The 22706-nt window shown below is 52.6% G+C and overlaps 11 protein-coding genes across 11 annotated transcripts; 3 read left to right on the top strand and 8 right to left on the bottom strand.

Moving 5' to 3' along the window:
* Positions 1 to 65: 65 nt before the first annotated feature.
* RHO25_009276 (uncharacterized protein) lies at positions 66 to 2216 on the top strand (the record flags this gene model as incomplete). The annotated part of the gene is made up of 1 exon (XM_023600821.1): positions 66 to 2216. The coding sequence occupies one exon, from the start codon at positions 66 to 68 to the stop codon at positions 2214 to 2216; it is 2151 nt and encodes a 716-aa protein (XP_023453668.1).
* Positions 2217 to 2567: 351 nt separating this feature from the next.
* On the bottom strand, positions 2568 to 4386 carry RHO25_009275 (uncharacterized protein; the record flags this gene model as incomplete). Its single annotated transcript, XM_023600820.1, has 5 exons — positions 2568 to 2692; positions 2775 to 3003; positions 3060 to 3107; positions 3246 to 4100; positions 4153 to 4386. The coding sequence occupies 5 exons, from the start codon at positions 4384 to 4386 to the stop codon at positions 2568 to 2570; spliced, it is 1491 nt and encodes a 496-aa protein (XP_023453667.1).
* A 3190-nt stretch (positions 4387 to 7576) lies between these two features.
* On the top strand, positions 7577 to 8254 carry RHO25_009274 (uncharacterized protein; the record flags this gene model as incomplete). Its single annotated transcript, XM_023600819.2, has 1 exon — positions 7577 to 8254. One exon carries the CDS (start codon positions 7577 to 7579, stop codon positions 8252 to 8254), a length of 678 nt encoding a protein of 225 aa, XP_023453121.1.
* A 449-nt stretch (positions 8255 to 8703) lies between these two features.
* On the bottom strand, positions 8704 to 9414 carry RHO25_009273 (uncharacterized protein; the record flags this gene model as incomplete). Its single annotated transcript, XM_023600818.2, has 1 exon — positions 8704 to 9414. The coding sequence occupies one exon, from the start codon at positions 9412 to 9414 to the stop codon at positions 8704 to 8706; it is 711 nt and encodes a 236-aa protein (XP_023453122.1).
* Positions 9415 to 9964: 550 nt separating this feature from the next.
* On the bottom strand, positions 9965 to 11147 carry RHO25_009272 (uncharacterized protein; the record flags this gene model as incomplete). Its single annotated transcript, XM_023600817.1, has 3 exons — positions 9965 to 10837; positions 10899 to 11022; positions 11080 to 11147. The coding sequence occupies 3 exons, from the start codon at positions 11145 to 11147 to the stop codon at positions 9965 to 9967; spliced, it is 1065 nt and encodes a 354-aa protein (XP_023453127.1).
* A 497-nt stretch (positions 11148 to 11644) lies between these two features.
* Positions 11645 to 12548, bottom strand: RHO25_009271 (uncharacterized protein; the record flags this gene model as incomplete). Its single annotated transcript, XM_023600816.2, has 3 exons — positions 11645 to 12241; positions 12296 to 12419; positions 12475 to 12548. The coding sequence occupies 3 exons, from the start codon at positions 12546 to 12548 to the stop codon at positions 11645 to 11647; spliced, it is 795 nt and encodes a 264-aa protein (XP_023453128.2).
* A 1409-nt stretch (positions 12549 to 13957) lies between these two features.
* Positions 13958 to 14515, bottom strand: RHO25_009270 (uncharacterized protein; the record flags this gene model as incomplete). The annotated part of the gene is made up of 1 exon (XM_065603169.1): positions 13958 to 14515. The coding sequence occupies one exon, from the start codon at positions 14513 to 14515 to the stop codon at positions 13958 to 13960; it is 558 nt and encodes a 185-aa protein (XP_065459241.1).
* Positions 14516 to 15019: 504 nt separating this feature from the next.
* On the bottom strand, positions 15020 to 16918 carry RHO25_009269 (uncharacterized protein; the record flags this gene model as incomplete). Its single annotated transcript, XM_023600815.2, has 1 exon — positions 15020 to 16918. One exon carries the CDS (start codon positions 16916 to 16918, stop codon positions 15020 to 15022), a length of 1899 nt encoding a protein of 632 aa, XP_023453129.1.
* Positions 16919 to 17332: 414 nt separating this feature from the next.
* Positions 17333 to 18763, bottom strand: RHO25_009268 (uncharacterized protein; the record flags this gene model as incomplete). The annotated part of the gene is made up of 6 exons (XM_023600814.2): positions 17333 to 17664; positions 17724 to 17993; positions 18044 to 18214; positions 18267 to 18348; positions 18395 to 18585; positions 18646 to 18763. The coding sequence occupies 6 exons, from the start codon at positions 18761 to 18763 to the stop codon at positions 17333 to 17335; spliced, it is 1164 nt and encodes a 387-aa protein (XP_023453130.2).
* A 1212-nt stretch (positions 18764 to 19975) lies between these two features.
* On the bottom strand, positions 19976 to 21011 carry RHO25_009267 (uncharacterized protein; the record flags this gene model as incomplete). Its single annotated transcript, XM_023600813.1, has 2 exons — positions 19976 to 20545; positions 20601 to 21011. 2 exons carry the CDS (start codon positions 21009 to 21011, stop codon positions 19976 to 19978), a joined length of 981 nt encoding a protein of 326 aa, XP_023453123.1.
* Positions 21012 to 21724: 713 nt separating this feature from the next.
* RHO25_009266 (uncharacterized protein) lies at positions 21725 to 22603 on the top strand (the record flags this gene model as incomplete). The annotated part of the gene is made up of 1 exon (XM_023600812.2): positions 21725 to 22603. The coding sequence occupies one exon, from the start codon at positions 21725 to 21727 to the stop codon at positions 22601 to 22603; it is 879 nt and encodes a 292-aa protein (XP_023453124.2).
* Positions 22604 to 22706: the final 103 nt, after the last annotated feature.

The following is a 22706-nucleotide window of genomic DNA, read 5'->3' as shown; positions in this document are numbered from 1 at the left end:
ACAGAATTCCCTCACTGATGAGGGTCTCACATTCGGTTCAGAGGCTTTGTGCCGGACACACCAAAATGAGTGCTAAACATGCTGCTCTCTACCGGCCACTGGAAGGCCTTGAAGCTATACGGTTCATCGAATTGCTCCCAGGCACAGGTTCGGACACCATTGTCGTCAATTTCGTCTACGATACTCTGCTTATGAAGCCTCCGCCAATGTTTGAAGCCACCTCGTACACTTGGGGCGATCCAATTCCAACCAGGACCATCCTATGCGATGGCATCGAGTTCGAACTACGGCAGAATGCATGTGATTTCCTCCACCAGCTTCGATTGCCGGATCGGTCTCGCATGCTCTGGATTGATTGCATCTGCATCAACCAGACAGATGCGGTCGAACGCGCAAAGCAGGTGGAAATGATGCATGTGATTTATCGAAATGCCATGGCAGTGATCGCGTGGATTGGTCTACAGGACGAATCTAGCCTGATTGCTATGAATTACATAGCTCAGCTAGATATAACGTCTGTATTGAGACATGCGCTGCTCGACGTGTGGGGTGCGCCAGATGTCCAGATCGAGGAAAGACCGTATCTATTCGATACCATAACCCGAACCGAGCAAGATCAGAGGCTTGTTTCCGCCGTGATGAGACTGTTTTGCCGCCCATGGTTTCGCAGGATCTGGATACAGCAGGAAATGGCCGTCAACCAAAACACCAGAGTGCTTTGTGGTTCCCAAGAGGTGGATTTGGAGCGATTGATCGCGCTTGGGTGCCTCCTGCAACCTCGAGACTCCTCTGGCTGGCCAGAGCCTTGGAATACCTCCGAGCATCTCCCGGAGTGGAGGAGCATAGTAGCTTTACGAGAAATCAATCACCACCGGGTGGTCGAGTTCGCCATTCCGACTCCGTGGCAGGATGAAATCCGCCAGAGATCGGCAACAGAATCCTCTATTGACTACTATGCTGGGCACAAGAGTTCCGTGCTCGCTTTCGGCTTTTTCACTGACGCTCTCCAAGGTTCAAGTGCAACTAGCAGACCGTTGATTACGAAGCTCAAACATGGTTCTGTACTCGAGGCAACAGATCCTCGAGACAAGGTGTACGCCCTTTACAACCTCGACAAAAGCTTCCGCTTTCCACCAAGGGCGGCCCCTCCACGTCCCAAAGTCGACTATTCCATACCTTGGCAAGCAGTCTTCATCCGCATTGCGAAGTACACTCACTCCACCCATGTCGATAGGACCTTGAGCTTAGCGGGCCGCTCACAGCAGTATAGTGATGCGAGTCTACCCTCATGGGTCCCGGACCTGCGAAATGAAGATATTGGAGTCTTTTTCGCCGATCACGAAAGCAGCTGGGCTGCTGGCGGGATGGCATATCAGCCTAGCGTGCAGTTCGTAAGTCTTCCCTCCTGTCGAATAGGTTCTCGCCCAATCCCCGAGTACTACTTCTTCAATGCCAAAGGCAAGAAGAAGAACTTGGTAGCAGAGGCCTTGGAGATAGGAGCAATCCTACAAGACAAGATAGTGTACTGTAGTCCGCAGCCCACACTTCCTTCGATGCATTTGGCTGCTCTCCTCCCGGAAATCTCTTCCAAGCTGGCCGCCGACCTTACCTTTATCAACGAGAAGATGCCTCGATATTTCACTGGGGAGTCCGGATCAGACGCATACGCGGGAACGATTATGGTCAACACCACGCCGCGGGACGAATTGGCAACTGCAGACTACGAGAGGAAGGGGTTTGCTGAGTGGAGAGCGTGGCTGGAGTCCAGCGACTTTCCAAATAATATCCCTGAATACCATCAAGCCGTGGTCAATACTGAGCTATGGAACAAGCACTTGTTCGTTGTGAGCAATCATGGTCTCATGTGCATCGTCCCTGCAATGACACGTGAAGGCGATTATGTCGCCATTCTGAATGGTTGCCGCTATCCAGTAGCGTTGAGAAAAGTCGGACCCGAGGATGGCCAATACTATGAACTTCTTGGACCGTGCTACATGCATCGCATGATGAGAGGGCGGGCCTGGAATCTGATTGAAGAGTACAAATCGAAATACATATCTACATCCGAGGACGAAGTCGTGCCTTTAGATTTGGGATCCGCTGACCAGACGGACGAAGATTCCGGCGGTCATGTTGGTGTTTTCCCGTTCAATGCAAACTCGGACTACCAGAATATCAAGCGAGTGCTTGGGAAGAGACGGATTGTACTTGTATGACTAGTGCTGGTGGGACGACGAATCATTGCCTTTCAGGATGGCATATGTCAGCTTGTCACTCACTGCGTCGATCGCAGCCGGGGGCATTGTGACTTCTGATTGCTCGCGGCGGACTGCAAAGACTGGTATGGAGACCGTTGATATGACGGCAAAAGAGTCCAGGGTTACTACCTGGAAGAATTCAGTCGATCAAGGATATCTTCGAGTGCTGCTGGAGACATCGTTGGATCGGATCTGGATCGGCTTTTCTGCATCCCTGCCGGCAATAGAGTTGTGCTTGTATGCCAGGACTGCTACGCTTGCAGAAACGTGAGTCGGGATCAAGCAAATCAACACCGATGCACGCTCTGTCTACTGGCCCCGTGTATATCTGGCCAGCGGAGAGCCCATCACGAGAACTTTGATCTGCAGAGCGACGTGTCGTGAGAAGTACCTCGTCATAGCGAGCCCGCCAGACATACACCACATTGCAGGATCTGACATCTTGTCAGCGAACGTTGGTTGTGGTGGGGTTGAGCGAAGAACTTCTGCAGTTCAAGGGGGAGTGAATGCACTTACCTCCAGTTCGTCTGTATGCGCCTCTGACCTCTCCTCCCTCGTTTACGCCCCAGATGTCGCCAACTTCACCAGCGACCTCTTTGCCAAAGATCTGCTCTATAGTCACGCGCATGTTGCCGACGAACCCGGTACAGAGGACGACAATGTCAGCAGAGAGCTCAGACCCATCGCTGAATGCGAGGCCGTCAGGCGTGAATCGTGTCATCGCGGGACCAGATTTCATCTTGATCTGGAGAGCGTCAGCTTGAGAGAGACATTACAAACAATGGCTCTCAGTGGGCTCACCTTGCCATCAGCACTCAGCTTCGCGCAGCCCACATCGCCATACCGGCCCTTGAATCATTCGAGCAAATGCCACTGCATGTCACCGTGGCGCTCGCATCTGAACCCTGCACGCTCCAGCGCATCGAATCTTTCCGGCTCCTCATCCGCCATAGTGTGCAGCACTTTTCGAGACATCAGCCGGGCTACTGCATTTGGCATTGAATAGGCCGCTGGGTCTGCCACGTGCGTTTCGATATTGGCATTATACGACTTGCTGTTCACTTTTGCGAAGCTTTTTGCTGGGCAGGACGAGATAACAACGCCGGCTTTGCCCTTCCAAGATTCTGCGCTCCAGTGATCTGCTGAGTGGATCAGGGTTCCTTCGACATCAGCTTGACCTGTGAACTGAGGAACGATCGGAATCTGTCCTCCAGAGCCAACTGCCATGATCACAGCTCGAGTGGTGATCATTTCCGGCACACCAAACGCACTGATGCGTAATGTCCATGACTGCTTTGCTGGATCCCATGAGCCTCTTCCAAGAGCTGTTTCGAACCAGATGTGCTCATAAATCCCGTACTCGTGAGCCCATCTTCTGTGGCCCTCAACCAGCTCATCTTTGGTCGGGTACTCGCTGCAGGTATCCGAAAACGTCCTATTGAACGGTAGGTGGTTCGTTTCGCGTTGAGTGTGCAATCGCGCTGACTTATATCGCTTGACCCAGCTGGCACCTATCTGTGAGTCTTTCTCCAGGATGATGTAGTTGACGCCCAATGCCTGGAGACGACCGCCGCAGCTGAGTCCTGCATTTCCAGCGCCCACGATGACACAGTCGATTAAGTCGGTTTCTGCTCCAGCTCGGGCAATCTTGACCAGCCGATTAGTATTAGTATCGGGGATCTCACTTTCTCCATTGACGGTGGTCTTCGGCCATAGAAAGTCCACATTTTCACAACCTTCCAATTGCTCCAGAACCGTCCTCAAGACCCAGATCTTCCATGACCCACCCTCTAGAACCAAGCAGAGGAACCCAATACATCTGGTTGCAGGAGTCGCTGCACACTGGAACTCGAACATGATCTTCCCCCCAGCCCATCTTCTCATCTAGTCTTACCGGCTTTTCTGGGCCTGGCACGGCCTTGAATCTCGTTGCTTGTCCCAGAGTGCAGGGGTCGGACCAGGCCTTGATGATGCTAGGTGCTGAGTAGAAAGTCCCCAAGCAGCCTGTGAGGGCAAACGTGTCTGACCGGATGGGCTCTGCCGAGAAGTCTTGAGCTGAAAGAGAAGGCAACTTCGTAATGAATGGGGCTGCGATTTCCTCGCAGTCGGTGTCGAGTTGAATTTGCATATCAGAAGACTTGCTGGCAATCTATGGAGCGGATATTCGGGCGCATACGAGAGGACCTGGAAGCTATTCTTGTTCATCATCTTTGCTTGTGTCATTGTCGCCATCGTCGTTGCCCTCGTGGACGTCTGGGACCAGATCGATTCCTGAAGGCGATCAGTTTTGTGTTGATGACCATGCGTTGCGGATAAGTGTCTTGATGGAGTACGCGATTGAGGTATTAAGTTGTGGACAGAATTGTAGGCCAGCTTTATCGGTACCGCTGTGAAGCCAAATTACTTTCTGTTAACCAAAACTCGAGCCTTGGCAACAGAATAAAAACTCTGCAAGAACTTGCTTCTTCTCTTACATCTCTATTCTACGGGCAGCCGAATATTCTGACCGTCACTTGACATCTTCAGGAGCAACGACTGCATCCAAGCGATTACCCCTCGGGCTCTACATGCAATATGGACAACTCAAGTGCACTATTATCGACCCCGGACACTCCCTCCTGGTCCCTCTACTGGAGCATCTGCTGCGTAGTACTCTGTCTTACTGGCGTCCTAGGCGGGTCTTGGTTAGGCTTAACGATCTTGGCTAAGACTAGCCTTCTCCGCTCGAAATACAAGCTATTACTATTCTGGACTTTTGGCATACTGCCTATGCTGGTTACCACGATGTCAGGTCCTTTCTTGGCCGATATCATTGTACAGACAGATATCGTTCTCTTCGGGAAATTAATCTGGAAAAGCCCCTTTACAACTTGCGATGCCTGGAAGCAGAGCGGGAACGGGGCAAGCCATCTCCTGTGTCTTAAAGACGAATTTACAACTGCGTGGAGGCAGAAGGGTCTTTCCGAGTTCCTAGCTATCGTAATGAGGCACGACATTATGAAGGCGGTAGCACTAGTCCTCGCTATAGCACTCTTCTCGTTTACCTGCGCTCTTATAGGAGACTACCGCGCTGAGCGCACCGATGGAACGGCGGAAAATACTGCCTCCGAAGAGAAAGCAGATCAGTTGAATTCGATGGCATGACTCCTTGGCTTCTCCGACACGGTAGTGTACCGTCATAAGCCTGATCGTCACCCAGCCGCGTCCAAGGTAGATTTTGTGTGCAAGGAAAGTTGTGCGGCAAGAGTCTGGCACTACAGCGGGTTGCGCATATCCATTGGAGCTCAAGCTGCTAGCTCTCGCACACGCCACCACTCCACCACAGCAGCCGTTCTGAGGACTGGAGGATACTTGGGCTAGATGTTGGCGTTGGTACTCAGTGGTCTTTACCGATTGTCCATGGTGGAAGCAAAGGGCATTAATATTGCGCACTAGAACGTATTTGGTTAGACGCGTGATGAGAAAGACGAGTTGGGGGAAAAAGGGAATCAGCTGCACGCGCGAGACTGATTGGCTCGAATCCGTTATTCCAATATATCGTCCTCGTTAATGCGAGCCCGCTTAGAAAACCAATGAGATCTCTCTGTCAATGTCACCATGAACACCATGAAGTATTCTGGCCACGAAAGACGCCCGTGCTGACGGTATGTGCCTCAGCAGATACTTCGCAGCCCTCAGCGTCCCCCCTCCCGCAGGGCTCTCGCTGTTAGCCAAAAGTACCACCAAAGGAGGAAAGGATCAGAACATGGTGCTTACTCTGAAACGTGAAAGCTTCGCTGTCGCGGGCAACGCAGCAACGATCGCCTTGGCATACGAATATTGTCGATGCAACGCTAGGCGCCTCTATAACAGCGCCTCCTTCTGAATACGATTGCAGACATGCAATCTATCAACGACTCTGATAGCCATGTACATCTTCACGAAGCATCGCGCTCCGATCGCCACTACCAGGTCCACAAGCTATGCGTAAAGGTCCAGACCGGAAGTTGCAAAGGGCATTGCCGTGTAGCTGTCGAGTAGCCCTGTGAGTATGGCAAGGGGTGGAGTGACCAGACGAATTATGTGCCAGCATTGTGGTTGACGGCATAGGCGAACCGTGGAGTAGTCGGGTGCTGCCATGGCAATCCCTTCGAAGGGTCGTTGCGTTGCTGGTCTTATGTATACACCTCATTTCCGGATTGCGCCTGGCTGCAACGTTCGAACATCGACCTTTCAAATTCACTGCAGATTTCTCATGAACGTTGGCGGCCCATATCTACCACTTTTTTCGAGCTCGAGTAATTCCGACACATCGAGCGTGTCCAACTGCGAATCAGTGCGATCAGGCCTACAAGCGTTGTTTGGGGACATGACTAGAATGATGGGGAATGATAGATGGGAAAGGAAAGATGGCTGTGACCAAGCTCCAAGATCGAGGCGCAATCGGAAAGCAAAGACTGTTGTCGGTGTTCAGCGATGCCAGACTGGATACCAAAGCCAGTCCTCGTATGCTGACTAGGCTCTTCTGAATGTTCGTACCTTACGGCTTATCGAGTAGTAACTAGTCCACCACGAAATGACATTCGCGTTAACTGATTTTCTCAACCCATGTCCGCCCGCGTCTTCCGAAGTCCGATTTTTGAGATACCTGCCAGGCTACTACAAGCTGTGGAGGAACTTTGAAGGCACCAATGGTTAGATGTCGTGACTAGAATATCGGGAACGACCGTGGCAATAAGCAGAGGCATCCAGCCGATGCAACAGTTGGGTTGAAGCTGTCCCGAAGCGGCCGGGCATATCTGCGGGCGCCTTCGCACCAACACGTGGAGCCTTCAGAGTCGGATGATTGATGGTTTCGAGGCCTCACGTCGAATTCGGAGGTCATTCCTTCAGACCAGGGAGCTGTCGGTTGGCTGCATACCGCTATGCGAATGACATGTGTTCAATTCAGACTTAGCGAGGATCGCAAGCTTGAATTTCCCGACGCGATACATCTCTTTGTGGGTGTCGATGCACGAACGATGTGATTGTGGTCTATGCAGATGCTGTCGGGGAACTGAGGTCAGTGGGAGGTGAAGCTGGAGGAGTGGGGCATGCCAAGCACTGTCACATGATGCTTCTTCAAAGTGACATCAGCGGCATGGTTGTCGCCTGTTTCGCCATCCGGGCAGTGCGCGAGACTCAGGTACTCCCTCTGGTCAGGTTCATGCCCAAACGAAGGCGGTAGTCGGGCTGTGCAAAGGCTCGCCAGCCATCGCCAATACACCTACGAAAGTACTCGCTATGTGACATCTCCTCGCCACTAACACCACCAGTCCACCACCGACACCACATCCACCATGGGCCACCGCGACGGAGGCTACTCCAGCGACGACTCCACCCTCTACTCACGCGGCAGCAGACATCGCGGACGCCGCTCTTCACCTACAGACTACAACAGACGGCCCCGCCGAAGTCGCCGCTATGCCTCACCATCCCGCGACGAGAAGAAAGGCAGCAGTACAGCAGGCACATTCGTCAAACTCGGAATCGGCGTCGCATTAGTGCAGATCGTCGCAACATGTTTCAGCGCTTGGATGAAAGACAAGCAGGAAGCGGATGACCGACACTATCGACATGAAAAGCGCAGAGCGTTCGAGAAAGCGAAAGCGAAGCGACGACGAGAAGAAGAAGAATATGAGAAGCGGCGGCAGCGGGAAGAAGATGAGAGCGATGGGCGAGAGTGGGACGAACGAGAAATCATCATTCGCGAAGGGAGAAGGATCGGGTATGTCCCTGCGGAGAATGCGAACGCTGAGAGAGACGACAGTCAGGATCGACAGGTTCGACGAATTGAGGCCCCACCGGATGATTACTACGATTACGAACATTCGGACGACGACTGGGAAGATGAGCGTCGGAGAGCTCCAAGCGTTGCGGCGAGGAGTCGTAGCCGCTTTGGAGGGAGACCGAAGAGTGTGAGGGATCTGAGAGACGATCGGAGTCGAAGTCGACCTGCGGAACGAATCAAGAGCTGATGACGATTGAGACGATTTGAATTTGCACAATTGCTGCGTTGAGCGCGTGTTGATTGCACGAATGACAAGCCTGGTGTCCTGAGACGATTTCTTACGACTGTTGGGCTCACTTACACTCAGCTTTGCCGAGACCTCGATCGAGGATAGTGCCTTGTGGATATGCCGATATACTATGATTTCGGAAATCTTGGGGGCGCATCAGAGTGCGTCACGTACATCAAGTGTATGGCAATGGTCGGCAAAAGATGTGCTTTCTCCAATCTGCGCCTGGCCGTTCGTTGCCACGGCCTGCTAAAAGAAGATGCTCTTCACCGCGAACGGTCGACAGAAGGATGGACATCCTGACGTCTTATTGTGGCCATGCTAGAACTCTTCTTCGAAGTCGATACTTTTGCCATTGCGAACACCACCCAAACACCTCGCAGCGCCGACCCCGAACGCCGTACCCTTCACCCTCTCAACCCCTCCGGCGTATCCTCCTGATGCCTCCAATCCCCCTTCACAAACGCGTCCACCCTCCTCAAATTCTCAAAAACCCTCACAACATTCGGATAACTCGACAAATCCACCTCCCACCTCACCGCATTCTCAATCGCTGGCGCAAGACAAACATCCGCCAAAGAAATCTCATCTCCAACCGAGTATGTCCCCGCCGTCTGGACCAGAATCTCCTCGTACGCTGCAAGCGGCTTCGCCATATTTGCAGCGAACCACGCTTGATTCGTTATGCCTAACGGATTGACTTGTTTCAGTATCCGGAGGTTCGTGGGAGGTTGCATATCACATGCTACTAAAGCGATGAGATCTCGGACTTTTGCGCGTTGAAGCCATTGGGATGGTGGTGGGAGCAGAGCTGGGAAGTCTGGCGAAGGGAATGTTTCTTCGAGGAATTCGAGGATTGAAATGGATTGGGTTATTTTTCCGAGGAGTTCACCTGAGGAGGAATGGATTAGGAGGGTTGGTACTGTTCCGTTCGGATTGATTTCTGACGAGTATGGTGGGCTGGTTTGCTCGGCGCTGAGGAGGCTGATGTATTTGAATTTGAGAGGAACATTCTTCAAGTGGCAGGCTGTGCGAACGCGGCAGGAGCAGGAGCTGCGGAAGTAGGTGTACAGTGTTAAGGTGCCTGTGAAGGGATGGGTGATTTTGGGGTCGGACATTTTGGGTGGAGGTTTTTGTTCGGAGTTTGGGGCCTGCAGAATGAACGACTACCAGCAATGGATATGAGAACGTTTGAGGTTCACGAGCTTTCTAATTATGAGCTATGAACGAGCATGGTACATGTACTTGGAACTCCTCGTGTGCGGAGAGGTGTTGTACAATGACGGAACTTGGGGAGCTTGAGGAGCTAATGCACGCGGCGTGATTCCGCGCTTGCTTGAAGTGAAGATGCAGGTACGCGGCTTGCAACGGCTTTGAGACTACAAGCGTTGACCTTCCATCCTTGCAGTTGCTCTGCTCTCATGAGTGCTTCACCTGAATTATTCGCAGACCTGGAGAAACCCGATTTAGGCAGACCTCGAAACGATGGACGCGCCAAGCTATCCTTTCAAATGCCCAAGTCTTCGCTCTGAGCAGCCTCTGTGCTGACCTTGAAGTTCGTGATGGATTCACAGCCTCTTCTCCAGGCTGTACTATGCGCTCGGCGGCCGCCTTCAGCTCGATACAAGCCATTCATCCTTCGACCAATACGCCTCTACCACTTTTGATTCAGTCTCGAGAGCGAAATCTGCCACAGGACTTGCACCAGATCCCGGCACGCTGGAACAGCGACTTGCGGACTCTGTAAAGATTAGAAGAACCGCATTTGGAGCATCTCCGACCACTCGACGCCTTCTTTACAGGACTCTCGGGCTTCTTCGATCGGGACTCAGAACTCCCGGACTTGTCTTCTGTGTTCGTCTGAGTACTGTTGAAATAGTCCTCGGTCCTCGCCTTGGTACTCTCGGGCTTCTTCTCAGTTCTCTTCTCGTGCTTCTCGTTGATCTCCTTCTCAGCACTCTCAGGACTCTCAGTACTCCTGGACTTGTTTTTGGTCTTCATCTCAGTACTGTTGAAATAGTCCTCGGTCCTCGCTTCAGTACTCTTGGGCTTCTTCTCGGTCCTCTTCTCGTGCTTCTCGGTAGTCTTCTTCTCAGCACTCTCGGTCTTCTTCGCTTTTCGGGCCATAAGCTCCCTGGACAAGTCAAACGCGAAGGCTGGCAGTCGACGAGACAGTCTAGCAAACGAGGACCACTCGTCCCCAAGCAGAATATCTGCATATTCAACGGCGATCTTGATAGCAATATATTGCAATTCTTTCTTGGTTCCTGGTGTGACGGTATACATTTCTTCGATCGCTGTAGCGAAACCGCTGCTGGCCCAGCTGCCCTTGGCTATCGAGAGGAACTTGGACTCCGCGAGAGCTGAAAGCTTCGAAAGACCGTATTTGTTGGCGATGGTGTGGACTCGAACTTGAAACACCATCGCGTCGGAGCCCATCGAGTCGTCGGTCTTGTAATCGGCTGTATAGATATAACTTAGGAGTGCCTGCACGGCAGATTTCCGATCGTGTGAGAGGTCGATGACCGCGGTGCGGACATCCTGTGAGCGACAATTAGTCCGAGGCGAACACGCGAGCCAAGAAGGGACTGCTGCTTAGTACCTGGAAGTTCTGGCAGCGTAGTTTGAAAAACGGACACGCTGTGCAAACGATGTTGCGATGGACGTTCCAGATTTTGCCTTCGCAGACGATCTTCAGATCGCTATATTCGCTCGAAGCGAAGAGTCTGGACGGTCATCGTTAGTAGATCGACAGAGAATGCGCGCGCAAAGGGACGACCTACTGTTGAATATTGTCGTGCAACGGCTGGTAGTCAGTAGGCACCTCACCTGGCCGGATCGAGTCCGCCATGTTGTGGCTCGCCGTCGAGCTTTTGCAGGTGGTGGAATGGGAATCAAATGGAGGAATGAACAAGCTTGCCGGTGCTAGGTTTGTCAAACAGACAACAGATTGGGACCTTGTGCGAAACAGGTGAACGAAAGGACGAGTGACTTCGCAGAGCAGTTGATAAAGAACCAATGAAGGCCGGAAGTGAATGCATGCCATTCACTCTACGTTACCTGAAAGCGCAGACACCCGTCGTTCAACCATTGTATTGCAATGCTTGTGTCGTTCTGGTGCACTGCGCTGGAGTTCAAGCATGGCTATGCCACAGTGGTACTCTGCGCCTTCTCTGCTTCCTCGTAACCCAGGTTGCCTCCCATTGAAGCAGACCTGGACAATAGCACAACATAATCGATGCTCAGTTGGCTCGGGCACGTTAATGATGTCTACGACATGCTTCGCGAGTCGCTGGCCGCCCCACTGATCAAAATGATAGCCTGTCGTAGGAGATAGTTGGGGACATCTCAATATTCGTCGACCACGTTGAAGTTCTCGACGTAGTCATGGCCGCAACCAAACGGACACCAGCCGTAAACCTCTCCCGAATCCTTGCCGTGCGCGGGAAGCTTCTCCCGAACAAAAGTCTTCTTGCAGCTCGGGCACTCATAACGAAGCTCGTTGTCCCGCTCCGGAAAAGTTGTGCCCATAAGTTGCATAGCGACGTCGTGAGCAAAAAGGCCTATCTCCCTCGAGAGCTCGGCGAACATGGAGTCTTCGGCCTTGAGCAGAAGTTTGGCCCGCCTAGCCACGATTTTGGCTGCTGTCTTCTGAAGAACTTGTTTCGACTCTGGCTCTGTCGTGTACATCTCGGCTATGGCCTTCACAAAATCCTCTGACTCCCACTCTTTCATGGCGACTTTTGTGAACTTTGCTTCAGCGAGCTTGCAGAGATGGAGAACCCCATATTTGCTCCCCATGTTATGAACGTGGACATTGAACAGAACGGGTGGAATCTCGGGCGCAAAGTCGTCGTTGTAGTCGGCGGTGTAAATGTACTGGAACATCGCGTATACTATTTTGACGTTGTCATCTAGAAGCTTGATTGTATCGAGCTGCCCGACCTGGGTCACCATTAGCACCTCCCGTGCAAGTTACCACTGGTCGGAATCAGTTACGGGCGTGTATTCGCAGCGTGATCTGAAGTATTCGGCTGCTGGGCACACAATTGCGCGATGGACGTCCCAGGTGAAGTCGTTGCAGGTGACCTTGAGATCACTGTACTTGGCTGATTGGAAGAGCCTGTCCGGCGGAATTAGCTCAGATCGGAAGAGCTGCTCGGCGAACAGTCACTCACTGCATGACTCTGTTGACCATGGGCTTGCAGGCGACAGGTATCTCGCCAGGTGTGGCACCAATCGACTCAACCATATCCCTCGATCCACTGTTCTGGTAGTGCCAGAGAGTTGAAATGCGTGAGTAGAGCAATGCGACGATGTTTGCGCGCGGACTTGGCTGGACAGCCGCGCAGGGTGGAGCCTTATGCAGGCCAAGTGAAGTCACAAACGGCAAGCTTGGCATCAAACGGCGCCTGCGTCGTACTGGTGAGCAAGTGAGCCAGCTTCGCCCGAAGAGCAGCATCGATGAGAACGAGACCACAACTCGACTTCGTGTCTTACCCAAGTCGCTCCAGTCACGAGCAGTAACTCGACAGCGCCTCTGGAATGTTCTCCTCTTTCCACCACGGACACGGCACTTTCCCATCTTCACATCCATTGTTGCAACTCCAAGCTCTCGAATCCCGCGAATCACTGCAGCATTCGCCACTCCAGAAGCTCCCCAGTTTCTACCAGTCTTGCTCTTTTTGGCATTCAAAATAACGCATTGAGCGAAGTCGTGGGCTGTCTGCTGGTTGTCGGGATGGCAGGGGTAAAGTGTCAGTAGTGGCTGAGATGCATTGTCGGCAATAACCGACTTATATCGCAGGTCCAGCCACCTGGAACACATGCAGCACTATAGTAGCTGTGGTAACAGATTCTCAACGCATTGATGAAGGAGTCTGGTGCACCACCTGTGCCTAGGGACAAAAGCTTCGCCTGCGTCAGCGACTAGATGTCTTGGGCGTCTCACGGAAGAACTGGTACTATCGGTCTTGGATACGCAGGCCGCATCACACTTTTGCTGTGTGCAACCTCCTTCAACTGGCAGCTGGGCGAGCGTCCCTGACTGAATGCTGTCAGCAATATACCAAGGGCAGACGAAACTAATAGAACCTGCTTACCGGGAGTGTCAATGTTACGAGCGCTGTTAGGAGCATAATGTGCTGGCCCATTTATGGTTTTACAAGACAATTTCACCAAACATTGCGGCAGCAAGAATGCGTACAGTGAGTCTGGTTGAATTGGAATAAACAAGCTCAACCGAAGCAAAGTGGAGCTTTCTCTCCTGTCCCCGTAGTACTGGGATACACCTGTCACGCCAGGTCAGCGAGAATGCGAGGGGTACGAGTGACAGTACTCGATCCTACTAACAAAACAGAATCTGATTTCGTCGTTCAGAAGCACCAATATTATCTTTCGCAATGGTTACAATCTGTCAAATTTATCCCGGGCCGTCAATCATGTTCCACTTTTAGATCTTAACGTCACCACTTTCACTAACGACGCCGTCAGTGAAAAACAATTCGGTGCCGAGACCAAGCAAAAGATACCGCTTATCAATGATATATGCATCATGAAAGTTCTCTCACTAGCAGAACGTTTTTGCTATGCTCGCGATGTTCTGAAACACACTCAGCCTAAGACAACATCTCCTGCGCTCAGAATGTCCAACGTTCAAACTTATCTGTACCTCTCCGCCCTCTCCTCAAGACCGGCCACAACTCTCTCCAGCTCCTCGTTGAAGCGATACACCGACTCAATCTCTCCCTCAAACGTACACGCACGCTCAAAGGCATCCTTATACCTGCCATTCTCCAACATCCGATCTACGTCAAGCACTCTCTCGAGCAGAGCAGAGAATCGACGATGACCTTCTGACTCGAAGTACGCATGGCATTCGTCTTGACGGAATTCGGCTGTGAACACATCTGTGTCTGCATCATTTACGGCCTGAGGAAGCTTCTTGTAGCGATTGAACAATGTTTCGTGGGTTGCGGCAGCTTGTTCGATAGCGAGTCTGATGTTGTGTGCGACTTCGACTGCTCTGGAGATGTCAGAGGAGGTGTATTCAGGACGTGCGGCGCGCCGGATAGCTTCAGTGAAGGCTTGCTGGAGTTGATGGCCTGCATCGGGGTTAGTTGGGGGACTGGAGGAAGGGAGATACTCTGGTGGGATTTCGTTGTAGGGGATGTCGGTGTCGAGGAAGTCGTCGTACTGCATCGAGCTGCGTGAAGACATGATTCCGTTGGAAGGGTTGGAGTTCGAGGAGTTGGCTTTTGGACCGATTAGTTTGCTCCGGATCTGGTGATTTTGTTTGGTGATCGAGCAGCTGTATTGAGGGTCGAGAGCTCTGAGTAGAGAGTTTAGATTGTAGGATGGAGGAGTTTGAAGGGGAGAGAATAGAATGCATTGTCGAGACTCATAAAGCCACCGGAGAGCCTGAAAGAGACAGTGAAGAGGCGTGACGCCCACAAAGAACGATGCATTGTGCTCCCTCGTGAATCTCTCCGGAACAATAGGGCATCGCTCTTCGTGCCCAGTACGTCACGCACAGCGGTGATTGGTGTTCTCGCTGACAGACATTCACATCGCTCGTGGCGGCGGGCGTGCGGTATTGCAAGACCGTGCGCCTAAGTCGTTAGTGTAGTATCCGAATCTACTTGTACAAGAGACTTTTCCCTCTATCCCGGTCCATACGCCCATCGAAAATTCTTCCAGCACTCTTTTAGTCATGTTCTATGCCTACTCTTCGTCATCCTCATCGTCCTCAGTAGGCTCTATCTCAACACATCCAGTGAAGTCAAAACGATCTCCAGGCGCAGCCTGCGAGACATACTTAACGAACTTCAACGTTCCTTTATCACGAAGCACGATGCTCATCGTATTCCAGCCCGCAGGGTTGCTGAACAAGATGCCATCGTCTTCGTCGTCCCCTGCGGCTTGGTAGACAGCAGGATCCGCTTTCTTCTTTTTGGCCGAGCGACGTTGGCCGGCGCCTGTGGCGGATTGCACACTCGGCGGGATAGTGACCCCATCATCGGACCCTCCGTCTTCGTTGTCATCGCCGTCGTCTTCGCCGGCCATGTAGAGCTCGTAGCCTCCGACGTTGTCTTCTTCCTCTGCTTCAGTCTTCTCCTTTTTCGTCTTGCTGCTGTCGCCGTTTTCCTGCTCCGGGCCTTCTTCCTCTGCGCCCCAGCCGGAAGTTGGCGTGACACACAACGTGTATTCGAGTTGCGGCTCATCGCCTCCATAGCCTTGTGCAAGCTGGTAGTCGAGACTCTTGCGGAATCTTCTGGCCAGCACAGATGCGCGCTTTGGCTTAGAGCCTGTGACTAGTGCCAGCCATTTTTGGAACGCGGAGCTTGGAAGAAGTTCGTCAAGGACTTGCTGCAGAGGCGACATTTCTGTGCCGTTGCTCTCCAGATTCTGCGACTGTGCTTGCAGATACTGGTATCGATGCTTGTGCGGTGGTCGTGATGTCGCCCAGGTCAACTCATCTGCTTGACCACTCTCCAGCGATTCTTTGAGCTTCTTTGAAAACTTGTCGCTCAAGAAATTTGTGAGCTGAAGCAGACACTCTTCCGTGAACAACTCGTTCAGCTCCTCGACAGTGTCCGGTGTGAGGTAGTTTGGTGTCATGAACTTGATCAAGAAAGCCAAATCTTCTTCGGTCAGCTCCGGTTCAGCATCTTCATCGTCCTTCGCATCCGCTTCCTCCAATGACGCCCATTGATGCTGAGGCTCGTCAAACTGATCAGCTTTGCCTTGCAACTGCTGCAAGGAACTCCTTTCTGCCAGTTTCTCCTCCAGTCCCGGCTCAAACCCTTCTTCTCCCTCTTGCGGAATATGGAACCACCCACTGATCGCCATTCGCACTCTCCCACCATCATCTTCACTCTCCCCTTCCACCCGCTTGTACACCTCCTCCACATCGTGAAAACTCTCCCCAGGCTGCACAGTGAAGAACGAAAGTTGATTCCATGCCGGAGGAATGACCTTACTCCACTTTGCCCTTGGCAACTTATACTTCTTCCCATCCTCACCCTTCACCTCATCAGTAGGATAAAGCCTCAGCGCTCCACCCCAAACAGCTTTCCAAGGCTTATCCGGATCCGTCAAGTACAAGATATAACTGACACGTCTTGTGCCAATTACATCGTCATGACAAAGCAAATGACATCCCGGAACATAGACATTCACTGCCATATCAGTCTTCTTTCCCGAAAGTGGTCCAGCTCCAGAGACTTGGGAGACCCATTTCCGGAAATCTTCTCCATACAGCGCATCTCGTAACTTCAACAATGAAGGTAATTTCTCCAATGCTGAGGCAGGTAGGCCATCCAGGTTCGCCAAATCTCCGGATTGGTGGATCTTGTAAATGTCTGTTTCCTTGGGTGTGAAATGGATGCTCTCTGTGATCTCACTTCGTACGGAACGGAGGAGGTCATCGTTCATGAGTTCAGATACGACAGTGTGTAAATATGGTCCGGACTTGGCATAGTCGTCGGCGTAGGATTTCACAGTTGCGGGATCGAAGAGTCCTTCGCGAAAGCGGCCTCGGATGCCGCCAGATTCGGTCGCTTGTTTCTTTGCAGAGCCATTGGTGGTTTTTGTCGCATTATCGTCTGCTTTGCGCTTCATCTTGGAAGCTGTGGTGATGGCGCGCGTGGAATTGGCGATGGAGCAAAAGTTTTTGGCATGTGAGGTTGAACTTTGTGGAAGATCTGCACAGACGGCCTTGAAGCCTGAGGCAACAACTTTCACTGCGAAGTAACCGAGCCATCACAGTGTTGTAACCGTGGGTACCGCTGAGTGCAACGACCTCTGAGTGCAAGCGCCTAACTAGATTGGCTCTCGATCCATGAAAAGCTTCGCTGATTGGTTTAGCGACCTGCAGTGGCACTCAGAGGTAGTTGCATCCAGAGGCATCCACGGTTACTGTTGTTACCATCTCTGTGTGCATTATATGCTCATTGTAACTGCGGTTGACTGTGAACAACCCGCTGGCTATATGCTCGCTCGCTAAATGCCGACTCGTGTCATTTCATAAACCGCTCATGCGCCAATTCTGTCGTGATTGCTATGCCGATTACTTTCCCGGTAAACGGATTGGTGATCCTCTTGTACCCCTTCTCTCGTTGCTTCCATGATGCTGTGCTGTGAACTGTAGCTGGCAGCTTGGCCACTGTTGCTGGTAGACGGCTGCCCTCCCCACTGAACCATCTCAAACCTTGTCTCACGACTTAGACGTTGTGCTGCTTTACTCTTCTCGGAACGTCCATAACTTGTACCTGTACTGTTCTCCGAGGATGTGTGACTGTTCATCGTTTGCCACGCATCTGTTCCTCCAATGCGGTCTCGTAGTGCTGTCCACAAGGTCCGGAATGCTGTGGTGCACATGGTCAGCACAGACGCAACTGATTCCGCAGAGCCAGAATTTGCTTACATGGAGCACATCCGCAGAATATGCCCAGTGAGATCTCAATATATGCCCATACTTCGATCAACAATGTCGTCTGTCCCAGATCTGTTGGACCCTTGTAAAACTGGTACATGTAGTGGAAGCGAAAGCAGCCAGCCACTGTCGACACGCTGCCGAGCCCGAATATGCTAAGGATGGCAAGACGCTGCTTGAGAGGCATTCTCAGCTTCCAGATGGGCCGAATAGGGAGTATCAGGACGACCGCGTCTGTGGCGAGGTTCACGGCATTGACCGCTGTATCTCTGTTAGCAAGGATGACGCTGTGCCCGCGAGGGTCAACATACACAAAGTCCAGGTTTGAAGGTCTATGCACCTTCCTGGTATGGAAAGGTTCCAGTATCTGGCCGCGGGTAGGCATTGTGCTCCCCACACTACTACGCTACTAATGTAATGCGCAGTTACAAATACGATCGTGAGCATAGAAAGTCGCCAGAACCAGTCATCAGCGTTATCCGCTGCAAGATGTCAGTAATTGTCTCCATGCACCAGAAAAGCTGATACACTTACCTATTCGAAGGTATCGGATACAGAGCGACAATTTGACGACGTAAAAACATGTCACTGTCAAAATCTGAATAATCCAGGTGGCCTGCTGCATTTAGAGAAGTCCAAAATGACACGCTGTGAGCACTCACGAGCAAAATATTTTGGAGCCACTCGAACGGATCCTGATCTTGAGGGCCATGGGCTACCTTCTTCCCTTGAATGCACATGAAGGCCGCCAGCGACGCCGCTGGTGCGATGCAGAACATCATCGTCCAGTCGTCCCATTTGCCCCACGTCCGCTTCGTATACAGTGCCAGCGCACGGCATACCACTGCAATCACTATGCTCAAGCCTGTCAGAGTGTTGCCTCTCTAGGCCAGGCGACCTGAAGTAGACTTACACGCCAATGCGAGGAAAGCGCCAGCCACCGCATACAGAGTCCGCACTTCATCGCGCGACACGAATGTCGGGCCCGTACTCTCGGCGCCATCTACTGCAGTTTCTCCTGGGGATGACATTGTGGTCGCCCGGACCAGGTCGGCACGTTTGTTGTGTTTGCGCAGTATTATCAAAGGTGGCTTGACGACGTAGCCGATGAAGACATTGTCTGATGTCTGTGAGAAGCAATGGCGAGGTGGGACAGAAAATGATGCGAACGATGATGCAGGGCAGGGTCTTGGGAGTGCTTGTGCCTGGCTTCCAACAACCAGCAGGAGGACGTGCATAAATCAGCGAAAGTAAGATAGATTGTTTGGGTCGCGGTCCGTCTTGCGAAAGTAAACCACGGGTCTAACGGTCAGGTGGGATGAGTTTCCTCGACTGGGAAGCTCTCCATTGCGCTTAAGCGGAGCGCGCCTTCTATTCCACCCGGCAGATCGTCTCGTGATGAGGTGCTTGGGTCGAAAGCCATGTCCAGATGTGGCAGAGATGGGCAGATGATGATGGATGTTGTGATTGGTGTCAGTGCAGGTCTAGGATCGATTGAGCTAGAGTGGTTAGTAATCGTCCCGAGATCTCGCGGTTCCGTGGCCCTTGCCTTTGGGCCCCGGCTTGCCAATAACATCCTGCCGCCGACATCTCCGTTTGAACGTCTGGTCCGTTCGGCCATCATTTGCTCTGCGAGAGCGCTCTCCATCAAACATCTTCCCTCTCGCGCCGAGCCTCTCGTTGCAGCTGCTGTGCCTGACACCCGAGACAACTACGAATGCGAAAAGGTGCAAAGTCCGATTGGGTGGAGCGCGGGCCGAATATTGATTGATTTGACACAATGACTCGCCTGGACCAGGCTTATACTCGACTTCATCCTTGGACGATGGCCGCAGTCAGCCCGCAGGTGTAGTACTGCGGACGCGCGCCAACGCATATTCTTCGTGAGCGGTGTGCCGCATGCCGACGAAAGAGTGTCTTCAATGCATCCTGGTACTGAGAGAGTGGCGGCATGGTCGTGGACGAACGAGTAGGCCATGGGCAAACAAGAGTGACGTGCGAATGGGTCACCAATAACTCACGTCCAGAATCGGCAGTATGGCCATGAATTACGGACGAGCTACTCCATTCGTACACACGTGAACATACTCATTCACAGCGGTACGGCTAACATCTCACAGCCTGCCTCCAGTCCAAGCCCACAGGATTCCTCGTCTCATCCGGAACAACATTATGTAGCCGCCTTTGTCGCCCAGCTGGACGCTTGCCGCATTGGATCAGCTTCCAGACTCACGAACGGCCTCTCACATGCGACCAGGTAGCATGTCGAAGATGTTGGTCCACTTCTGCGGCTTGTCGTCGATGTCTTTGCGCATCTCTGGCGTGCGGCACACAACCTTGTGGCGGGCCCAGTCCTTGCTCTGGCAAGTCTTGTTGCAGTAGAGCTGGTCCCGACAGCGACCACATCTCAACTTGGCGCCGGCTTTGCCACAGCGTTCATTGCCACAGCACTCGGCATCCTCCGTGTATCCCATATCAGCTTTGCCACATGGACCGATGATGCTGGGAATGGTCGGTCCACGAAGCGAATTCTTCTCTCCGATCGCGAGCATGCCGTGTGGCTCAATCCAGCAAGGGCTAGCCTGTGCCTCTGAGAGTCCAGACGACAGCTTTTCAGCGCGGGCTTCCCTACGAGTCATCGATCCAAAATCATACGGCAGACCAGGTGTGAAAGACTCGCCGGCGGAACTTGGTGTGGCCTCACTGTTCATGGCTGCATGAAAGATTTGACAACATGCTTCGTCGGTGATGGGAGCGGTGCTACAGATCCCAAGAAAGAACTTGTTGTAGGTGTTGAAGAACATGTGGTAGCCCTGTCCATGCGTTATTTTTGGAAGCACTCGCATCGCAGAGGAGCATCAAGCTCACCTTCAAGTTGAGGTAGGTCTTACACCCAAGACTCATCGCACAAGCGGCAAAGATGACGCAGGTATAGCCCTGGCACGTGTGCTCCGACATTTTGGTTGGGTTGTAGTAGGCCTTGATCTGAGCTGCGGCCATTTTGGCCAAAACACCGGAGTCAAGGTGGTTGCGCACAGCTTCGACAGCGCCCACGCCGCGGCACAACTTGGCGTACATGGAGTAGCAGACCTTCAGAGCGGGATCGGAGACGTTTGCGTTGGCCTCGTCCTCAAGCTTCTGGAGGCCAGCCTCCTTGTTGAAGTTGGCTACCACCTTGAGGTCGTTGCCATTCTCGAACAATCTCTTGCCCCAACGCTCTACGAATGGTGGCGTTGGGCTCGTGCTGGCAGCTTGGTCCGCGGTAGAGTTTGGAGACATGACGTTGATCGGCGTCGTTCTCGTTTGTTTGCGGTAAGTCGGGGGAATGGGCAGAGAGAGGATGAGAGGTGTCGTGTGTTGAAGAAGAGACGAGATGGATGTCCTTCTGCCTAGGCGGCGTTCGTCGCGTCAACGCGTGCGCGTTGAAGCAGCGGAAGGCACGCGTGAAGCGTTGGATCACGACTTCACATCGACGCCCACCATCTCACTTCCACCGCATCAGCGCCATCGCATCAACGTCCATCGCATCAACGTCCATCGCATCAACGTCCATCGCATCAACATCCACCGCATCAACGTCCATCCAATCTCAGCTGCGCCATCGGAATCAACACCGATTTCCGAAGTGACGGGATCGGCGTAGTCGCTCGATGTTCGATGCAAACATGAGTAGAACATGATTCGATTGAGCCGACACCCTGGCCGTTGTTTCGAAAGCGGCATCGTTCGTCTTGGGCCTCTTGGCACACCATGTGGCCGGACTTAGAGGCAGCCCGGATGACAAAACGACGCCGAACAACTTCAAGCTGGGCATGCACAACAGCCTTCATAACCCTAGCGCACACCGTCTTGACATCCGTGAGTACAATGCGCTCGTCGTATATAACAGCGGGGCGGAGCGCTTCCAATGCAGCCATCAATTCCATCACTCAGCACATCCAGCCACCTCGACCACCGCGAATCTCCAACATTCAAAGTCCCGCATCAGCCACATGGCTTACCAGAACATTGCAATTGCCGGCGCCACTGGCAGCTTGGGCCCCTCGATCACTCGCGCTCTCATTGATGCCGGATTCAATGTGACCGCGCTTTCACTCAGCGGCAAGACCGACAGCCTCCCTACCCAAATCAAAACGGTCAAAGTTGATTGCAGCTCCCACGAAGCACTGGTCAAGATCCTCACCGGGCACGATGCCCTGATTTCCCTCATTCCTACACCTTGGGAGCAGCCAGCCCTCGTTGATGCCGCGATTGCTGCTGGTGTCAAGTTCTTCATCCCGAGCGAATTCGGCGCCGACATCACCGGCAACGCTCACGCCGCCGCTCTGCCCCTCGCCAAAGGCAAGCCGGAGACACTGGACTACCTCCGCAGCCATCGAGACCAGATCTCCTATGTCTCCATCGTTACCGGCCTCTTCTTCGATTGGGCCCTCCAGAACAGCTTCTTGGCAAGCCTGGAAGGCGGCCTGACTCGTGTCTTTGACGGCGGCGACCTTCCTGTGGCTACTACGACCTACGCTGACATCGCAAAGACGATTGTTGCTGCTCTTGAGAACCCAGAAGCTTTCAAGAATCGACCCGTCTACTTGCGGAGCGCGACGGTCACTCAAAACCAGCTGCTCGCTATCGCACAGAAGAAGAAGCCTGGAGTGCAGTTTGAGCGGGAGGATGTTCGCACTGCAGATATAGAAAGGGACGCGTCTGAAAGATTGGCAAAGGGTGATATGTCGGCTATGCTAGGCTTTGTCGCTGCAGCGGTTTTCAATCCCATCTATGGCAGCACGAAGAGTGCAGAGGACGATAACAAGCTTGTGGGAATCAAGGAGATGACGCCGGAGCAAGTCGAGGCATTCGTTGAGCGGTTCATGTAAGGTATGGAGCAGGACAGGCTTCGTGCACATGAAAGCTCGTTGACCCTTCTGATGTATATTCCATTCCAAAACCAACGTAACGCATTTGCTTCTTGACATGGAC

Source organism: Cercospora beticola, chromosome 6 (genome assembly GCF_033473495.1).
Source record: "Cercospora beticola chromosome 6, complete sequence".
Taxonomy (NCBI): Eukaryota; Fungi; Ascomycota; class Dothideomycetes; order Mycosphaerellales; family Mycosphaerellaceae; genus Cercospora; species Cercospora beticola.
Note: the sequence above shows the minus strand (reverse complement) of the source record. Positions and strands in the feature narration are given on the sequence as shown.